Source organism: Mercenaria mercenaria, chromosome 2 (assembly GCF_021730395.1).
Source record: "Mercenaria mercenaria strain notata chromosome 2, MADL_Memer_1, whole genome shotgun sequence".
NCBI lineage: Eukaryota > Metazoa > Mollusca > Bivalvia > Venerida > Veneridae > Mercenaria > Mercenaria mercenaria.
The window spans coordinates 54,741,157-54,750,268 of NC_069362.1; the positions used below are offsets into that span (position 1 = coordinate 54,741,157).

Below are 9,112 nucleotides of genomic sequence, written 5' to 3' on the forward strand. Positions count from 1 at the left end.
ATGTTACTAAACATCATTTTAAAATGGAAACTTTGAAATCAGCTTTAACATTGGTAAAGAAAAATGCTTGGTTTGCTAGTATTGACCTCCGTCAGGCATATTACAGTATTCCAGTTCACGAAATGTCTAGAAAATACCTCAAATTCATTTGGAAAAATACGTGTTATCAGTTCACTTGCTTTCCTAATGGGCTTGCAATTGCACCAAGAACATAAACAAAGGTTCTCAAACCTGTGTTTTCATCTTTAAGAAAGATGGGACATACAAATGTTGTTTATATAGATGACAGCCTTCTGCAGGGAGACACCTGTGAGGACTGTCTTACAAATGTAAATGACACACTGACATTGGTTGAAGATTTAGGTTTCACAGCTCATACAGAAAAATCAGTTGTTATCCCCACGCAGTGCATAACATTTGTGGAATTCTTATTAGATTCGGTATCTATGACTATTCGACTCACGCCTGAAAAATGCAGGGATATTCTTGAGCACTGTAAGAAACTATTAGGGCAGAAATATGTGTCAATCAGGGAGTTAGCTACAATTATTGGCAAATTAGTGGCAAGTGAACCAGGGGTTTTGTATGCACCATTGTATTACAAAAAATTGGAAATAGAAAGAGATCAAGCTTTAAGTAAATACAAAGGTGATTTTGAGGCAAATATTACCCTGCCCGCGGAAAGTATGAATTGCTTAACTTGGTGGATAAACAATATCCATACGTCCTATAATCCAATTCAAACATCAGATCCAGATGTCATAATCGAGTCGGATAGTTCACAATTCGGTTTGGGCGGTTTTGACAAGACAAACAATATAAAAGTCTATGGGCATTGGTCGGATTCAGATAAACTTAGACACATCAGTTACCTTGAATTAAAAGCTGCATTTTATGTCCTCCAATTTTTGTGTGAAAATTTACATGATGTACATGTTCAATTATATTTAGATAATACTGTTGCCATAAAATATTTATCAAAGATGGGGGGACGTGTCCCGGAACTAAATGATTTGACATGTAAAATTTGGTCGTGGTGTGTAAACAAAAGTATATGGTTGAGTGTTTATCATATCCCTGGGAAAGATAATATAACAGCGGATAAACTATCTAGGAGTCTTAGTGATGACATGGAATGGGCGTTGCGAGATGAAGTGTTTCTCGACATCTGTCAAAAATTGAATGTTACATGTGATATTGACATGATTGCGTCAAATCTTACCAAAAAGCTTCCAATGTTTGTCTCCTACATACCTGAAAAAAGTGCTTATGCTATAAATGTTTTTTCGTTGTCATGGAACAAATATTCATGTATATATATGTTTCCTCCATTTAGTTTGCTGGCAGCAGTCTTACAGAAACTGGATCGGGAAAAGGCAAATGCAGTGCTTATTGCACCAATATTCCCAACACAGGTGTGGTTTCCAAGGCTACTCAACATAGTGTTGGAAGTAGTATAGTAATTGTTTGTGCGAAGTCAATCTAACCTCATTTGACCTTTTGACCCTCGGTCCGAACTGGTCTATGCCGGACAATTTAATTTTCCACGGTTTTTGAAATCCCAATAACATCCTCTGATTTTATCTAAATTGTTGATTTAATTATAGATGATTTTAATTGAAGAAAACTTTTGGTCTTTTATTTAAAATTAGTTTCAACTTAAAAAACTTTTATACAACTTAACAGAGATACTATAATGTTTTGTTTAAGTTTGGACTAATATAACATACTGGAAGTAAATATATTGTGGTTGTATTTAGACCACATTTTTTTTCTGTTTATATTAATCTTTTACTTCCTTGTTTTGTATTCCTTCTACATAGAGAAAACATAACTGTTAAAGACATTAGATATGACACGAATGTTGTACAATTCCAATAATTACATTAATAATTATCATGGATACTAAGAATATTTCAAACTATAAATAACAAAGTACGGGCAATCTCCATAATGCTTAATATAAATCTTAAATTAAACACTGACCGGGAACACAATTGCTAATTTGATAACAAATATATTAGGTTGGTTATTTACCAAATATATCCCTCTTTTATTAAAAACATAGTTATATCTCAACTTTGATAATTGATAATTCATTACAAATTTTATTTTTATTAATTAGTGGTAGAATAAAATTTCTTTAGGAGTTGTTATTTTTTTGTAAACAATATGTATTGGTATAAATTCACATTACACGTTAAAATTAAATTATGTAATTCAATAACAATAAACACTATTTTAATAAGAATTTACATTTTATTTAACCTGTTTAAACTTTTTTTTCATTGAGACAGGTTATGTTATGCTTAGTTCCGGAAGTCATTTGACGTTTCTTGTCTGTATTAAAGGTAGCTTGCAGTATGGTTGGTGTTCTGGTTCGCATTGTCTGGTTAACGGTTTAAAGCCTGCTGTTTGGACTTTGACTGGTTGGGCCACATAAAGAATTCTTCCGTCAATGGTGTATAATAGCACTGAATTGCCTTTATTCGTTTTGTCTCTAGTTTTTCGAAGTTTCGGGAGGCAAGAACAAGGGGGGTTTTTGAAGGTGTTTCTGGACTCTGCAAAACCGGGCAGGCTTGATGATTTATGGATAAACCTGCTGTATGGTGAGCTAAAGATGTAGGTCTCTTTGGAATATGTACTAATGTTCACCCCGGCGTCGGGTGTGTCCGTAATTAATTACTTTAAACTGGCCGTCGGGGTTAAAATAATTGTACTGTGAACACGGCTTTTGACATTTTTTAACAACTATTAATCTATATATTACAAGAATTCTAAGTACTAACAACTGAAATTATTCAACCCGTTTGAGTTATCAATAGGCATATTGCATGATTGAAGTATTTTTTATGTTTTACAATGTTTATCTCAGTGTTTTTAACTATAAATCATAAATTTTTATACCATTTTGTAACATTTTAATGAAAAATTAAACAATAATATAACCTCAATTTGTGTTTGTTTTGTCTTGATTTTGTATCGTTATTATATCTTTTACCCCAGGTTATATATTTATAATTCTCTGTCCTCGTTGGTTCATCCGATATTTAGAATTTGTTGAAAATTCAGCCAAAAGCGATAATGTTAATTACTGTAGATGCCCGAATCGTCATGAGGTTGAATTTCAATCACTGTACCTTGTTTTAGAATAAATTTTATTTTTTTTATTATTAACTGATTTGTATGTTCAGTGTCAAAAGTCCTCAGCTGTTTTTTTTACATTATCAAATACATATATATTACCAAGAATTGTCATGTGTATTCAGCTTCCACTTTACATAACTTTTTAAAATGTGATATTTGGGGGCGGGGGGCACCACCTTGGCCTTTTAATCGGTTTTTTTGGTTCACTAGGGGCCTGGTCCCCGTTAATAAAATATTAATATCTAATATATACATTCCCGGATTTTTTAACTTTAAACCCACCACTCAAAATCACTTCTGTGCAAATAATTTTTTTTAACTCTTGGTTTGTGTTTTTAAAATCTTCTTATTCTATTTAATTCCAGGGTTACGGTTTTTACTTAAAGGAATTTATATAGTAAGACCGGTATTTTTTCATATAGTTGGTTGAATATTTCCAGGCACCAAGACGGTTTATTTTATATATACTTTTTCTTTTTTTCTTAATTCATAAGAGTGTTATTATAGAGTTTTCAAAGAGAAAATCACTTCATGGCCCTCTTCCTCTTGCCTTTATTCTTTTTTTCCTGTATTTTTTTTTTAAGTTGGAAGAATTTATTTTTTTCAGCTAATATCTTCTAGTCGGTTTTGTTGTGGCAAACGTCAGAAGCAGATAGTTTGTCAACTGTTTGCTTTGTTCTAGCTACTTGTGTTTCTTGTTTAAGAATACTTTTTTTACTTTGTAATTTCTTGGGTATTAGTGGTTAATTTCTCACGACATTGCGGTTATGGCTTTAAGTATTAGCAGTTACTTACTTGAGTATTAGCAGTGATTTGAATTCTACATTGTTTAGCTGATTATTTAAACTACAGAGTCCAAATAATTTATTATTTTTTTAATTTTATCATTAAATTTTTCATTTAAATGTATCTGTAAATTAATTAATATCTTTTTGTAATATAACCTTTAAAGTTTTACTTAAACTCTTCGTATTTTATATTGTGATGTGAATCGACATTATTAATCATGTTTACAAGTTGTTTTGTCTCAAATTTTCTTGCTGATTATTATTTATGTTAATTGCTTCAGTATTAGCATTTAATTAACTCCCTGGTTTAACTGATTTTTCAATACTAAAGGCAAGTTACATTTTTATGTTCTTCAACTTTTGGGCATTAAATTCATTATATATCATTTCCTTGTAGTTTTTTTGTATTAGTCTTTAGTCTGCATACTTTATATTATGACGGTTGTCATATATATTCTAATCCATTTCGAATTTGTTTTTTAATTGGTTTCTATTTTCTAGAATTGAGCTCTTTTTTATTGTTAATCTCAATGCTGTGTAATGATCATCACCTCTTTGTGAAGATGCCTTTTCCAATCTCGTTTTATATTCTGCAAGTTTATTTGAATAATAATGCTAATTATAATTTCTTTATGCTTCTTTATCAGTTCAGTATTTAGTTTTTTATTTTGTTCTGATTTCTATCTGATACATTTTTTGTAACTCTTTTATCCAGACATTCAATAATCTTGTCTTTTTGTGCTTCATGTTTTATTCATACTATCTTTTAATTCTTGTAATCTTGGAGTGGAATAAACATGGGTTTTTTTGTAAAAATTATCTCGAAAAATCTTTTATGTTGTCTTCTGTCAAATCAGATTCCTCTTCATGTTATTTATTAGTATCAACCATTAGCTTTAATTTCTCTTCTATTTTACCTTGTAATTGATTAATTAATATTGAATTCTTTTAATTTACTTTTGGTAATTATTCATTATTCTTTACTTCTTCTTCTATTGTGTTTTTTTAGATTTGATGTCTTCAAGATTATAGTATCTATTACACTTTGAACTTTTTTAAACATTAATTCGTCTTGAAAACTATTCGTGTTGATCTTATCTGGATTTCCTAGGTTGATATTTTTTTTACCTCCCTTATCTAATGCTCTGTTTCATTGTGTTATCTAGTTACATATTTCTGTGAAGATTATGATGTCTCATGTTCCTTTCTAAGCTTTTTGTTTTGTTTTTTAGTAGGCCTTAATCACTTAAATCAATATCAAATTTAACTTTACTTCTATGTCTGGTTCACTTATTTGTTTTTAATCATTAAAAACTCCCATTATATAATTAATTACCTTATTTTAACAGTAAGTTTTTTCTTAAAACTTCCTTGGGTTTGTCAATATATAAGAAATCATATTTTTGATTTGTTGCTGAGCAAAAAAGTAATACAGATCTATATTTTGTTCATCACAAATTCCTATTATTTCCATTTTTACCGGACTTTCAATTAAATTATAATGTGAACAGTTAAATCCGGATTATCTTTGGTGTTTTTTAGTATGTATGACTTAAATAAAGAACACAACCGTTTTGTGGGCGTGCTTGAATATATTATGTTGTTATTTCAGTTGAACTTGTTATCTTCACATTACAAAACTCATGCATATATTACGACTTTTTGTTTTTCTGTTTCAAGATTCTCTCATAGGTTCAATTTGGGTCGGGATCAGCTGATGATTCAAGTATTATTCATTCTGGATATATTTTTATCTTTTTTGCAATTTGGTTTTATGTTGTTAATTAAATCCTTGATATTAGATTTGTTCTAGGGTTTTTTTAGCGTTAAGTAGTAATTTATCATAATATTTAAGAGGTTTTCGAAGTTTATGCATTTAATGTATTTTTTTTCAGGATCATGACGTTCCACATATTAACTTCTAAAATGAATCTGGATATATAAGGATAAAAATTGTTTTAAAAGTTATTGTAATTTATCAATTTTTTGTATCATAATTTGAATTATCCTTTTTTATATATTACATTATTATACAATATCTACATTATATCTTACTTTATTTTAAAATATTTTTCACATTATCTTACATTCATATATAAATGCATCAAAAATTAATGAAATTGATAATAAGATTATTTAAAATTAGTTGGGCAAAGATGAGAGATCTAGAGAAGAATATTGAAGAGGAAAAAAAATAAGGAAAAGTACAAATCGGGATATGTATACTGAAATTTATAAGCCAATTACTGAAAAATAGAAGTCAAAAAGAACTTTTATCAAGTAAGTCTTTAAAAGCATTTACCTGGTATATAACAAACAATTAGAGTTATTAGGTAGATGAATGATAGACATACAAAACTACCGGGTGTACACAGCTATTCCTAGTAACCAATTCCATTTACAGTGTCTCTCTGAAGATGAAGACCTGGTGAGGGATTTGAAAATATGGGGAGTAAATAAATACATGAAATAGATTGTGAGTGGTTGGGATAATGATGTTTTTTAAAAGAATTTGGATATTACAAGACCGTCTGAAATGTTTGATTTTTTTCTGCAGATGAATTCTTATCCTAATAAAAATATATGAAGACACAGTCCAATAATACAATAGGTACATGTTACTACGAATAATGTGAAGCTTAAACGGTATGATAGTAGCAAAATAAAAGATCAAAAAGATCCATATAACGGGAAATAACAAAAGAATTAATACTTATACAAAACGATCTGGTAAAGTACAAAAAAAGGTTGATAAATATTTTATTTTTAGATATATATTTAGTGGACAAGGAATAATAATACATCCTATCCCATATAAAGTTTCACCAATATGGACAATATGGTATTTTAATTTATTAACTAAAATAAACTTTATGGCCAAAATAAGTTAATTGCTAAGAGATAGAATAACTGGAAATAGAATCATTATCACTAATGTGATGATGATTAATTGTTTTGTGTAATAAAAGATTATAACATAAGAAAAATAGCGATTCAATTCATTCAATAAAAATATTTAAAGTATTAACAGAAAAGTCAGGGATTACCTATCAATATAGATCTATGAAATTTAAAAAAAGTAATTAGAGGAAAAGGTTATGAAGTTTGTAATGTAATCCAAAGAATGGTTAATGACTTGGAGTTAATTTGTGGTTCATTATTAATGCTGGAAATAATAATGAAAGAACTAAAAAATGGAATCAGGTATTAGAATAATTGATGAACTATTAAATAATGAATTACTGCTTGTACCTAGAACTAACATGTAATGTTATTTAAAAATTTATTTTTTCTTGATTAGATTTTAATTAAAATATTTGTTTGATAATTATTTAAATGGATCAAAACTAGTATTAAGATTCTGAAAAGTTAAAGATATAAAAATAAACGAGTGATTTTACATCAGATTTAGTCGTTTCTTTAATTTTAGTTAAAAATAAAACTTTTGTTGTTGGTTTGGATAGTATTAAACACTATGACCTTCCATCTTGGACCATATTATTATAGTGTTGAATATGACAATAAAAGGAATTCTGCTGATCATATGTAATAGAATGGAAAGTATCATATTTACAAATAGAAGGATGCTTACTGTTTCACACGATATTTATTATTTAGTTGAGGAAAATTAATAATTAATGGTGATTTTGAATTTGTAAATCAGATATTGCTCCAATTACGTGTGGATTTGATTTAAGTAGTTTTAAGATTTTGATTTCAATTTCAGTTAATTTATGTTGGATTTTGAAAATAATCATTTTTTCTTCATTGCTTGGTATTTGAGAATAAAATATTAGACAAATGATTGGGGAACTAAAATAACACCAAATATAACTTAACTCTGTGGATACAATTTACTTCATTGTGATCTTATTGATTATTCACATTGTTGATGGTATTTCAGTGATATTATCTTGGCTTTAAGTTACTGAGATTTAACAAGTGCTTTTCCATTTACAAAAGAACAACAAAGAGTTGGATATTATGTAAATTAATTAATATGAGATATTATAAATAATATAATAAAAAAAAAAAAAATAAAATTCCAATAGACTTATATTACAGATGTATTTGGTAGAATAATGATAATTTTAATGAGGTTGAATGAAACAAGTTTACATAATTTTTAAAGAAATTAATTTAAACTAAAGTTTTATAACTTTTATTAAAATTTAGTTTATATATAATGTACAAAAAAGTTCTATGATAAAAAGAAAGGAATATTTATTTATGTTGATGCTCACACAGGAGAAGAAATCATCACGGATCTGGTGTATATCTTTGACACTTTAACCAAAATTGCTAAGCGGACTAGTTGATTTCATTTAGAACTGGCTGGTAAATAAAGCTTTGGAAACAGCAGGAAAAGCAGCACTTGAAAGTGGAATCAAAACTTGGTTGGAACTGATGTTGGAAATTTAGCTTGCTGCAAAAAGCTTGTTGAGAAAAAATTTAAAGAAACCTGCTCCGGCAGTTGGTAATTTATTTGCCACGGAATTACAAGAAAAAGAATAACTGTATGAAAATAATAAAAATAATAATGTATTGTGGGAAGGATATTCATATGAGAACTAATTGGGAATATTGTCAGGATCTGGGGAATTTTAGCTCTTGCTGGAACTTCCAGAGCTCATCAAATAACGTATTAACATGATTAATTTATAAAAAAATAAAGTTTTAACTTTAATAAAAAATAAAATAATTTATAATATATACATGTTTGAACTAAAAGTATATTGTGAAAGTTCTGGAATTAACTCATTTCAGCGTTAGATACAGCTTTAATTTCTGTATGGGAAATAATGTTAATACAACAAAAAAACGGATATCACTTTTACAAATTATATGATTGAAGACGTTCTATTTTGATTGGTTTTATGTATATTTTGTAGTACAGTTTTAAGTAAATAATATTGATAATGGTTAATAATGATGGTGCTGGTGGAAGTTGATAATCAAATTGCTTTATTAATAATGCAGTTAATTAATTGATAGTAGTGGTAAACAAAATGGTAAAAAATTTTGTTTTTGATTGTAAGAATTTCTTACTAAGAATAACTGTAAGGGAGTTTGGTTTGGTAATATATGAGGATTATGCAAATTCACAATGGAACTTATTGAATTTTTTTATTTAGTTACTATGCTGTTGCTGAAAAGTAGGAATGACCTAGCTGGAT

The 9,112-nt window shown here is 28.3% G+C and overlaps 1 protein-coding gene across 1 annotated transcript; it reads left to right on the forward strand.

Annotated features, from left to right (window-relative positions):
• The first annotated feature begins 254 nt into the window (after positions 1-254).
• On the forward strand, positions 255-1,460 carry LOC128549350 (uncharacterized). Its single transcript, XM_053525964.1, has one exon. The coding sequence runs from the start codon at positions 255-257 to the stop codon at positions 1,458-1,460; it is 1,206 nt and encodes a 401-aa protein (XP_053381939.1).
• The last annotated feature ends 7,652 nt before the right edge of the window (positions 1,461-9,112 follow it).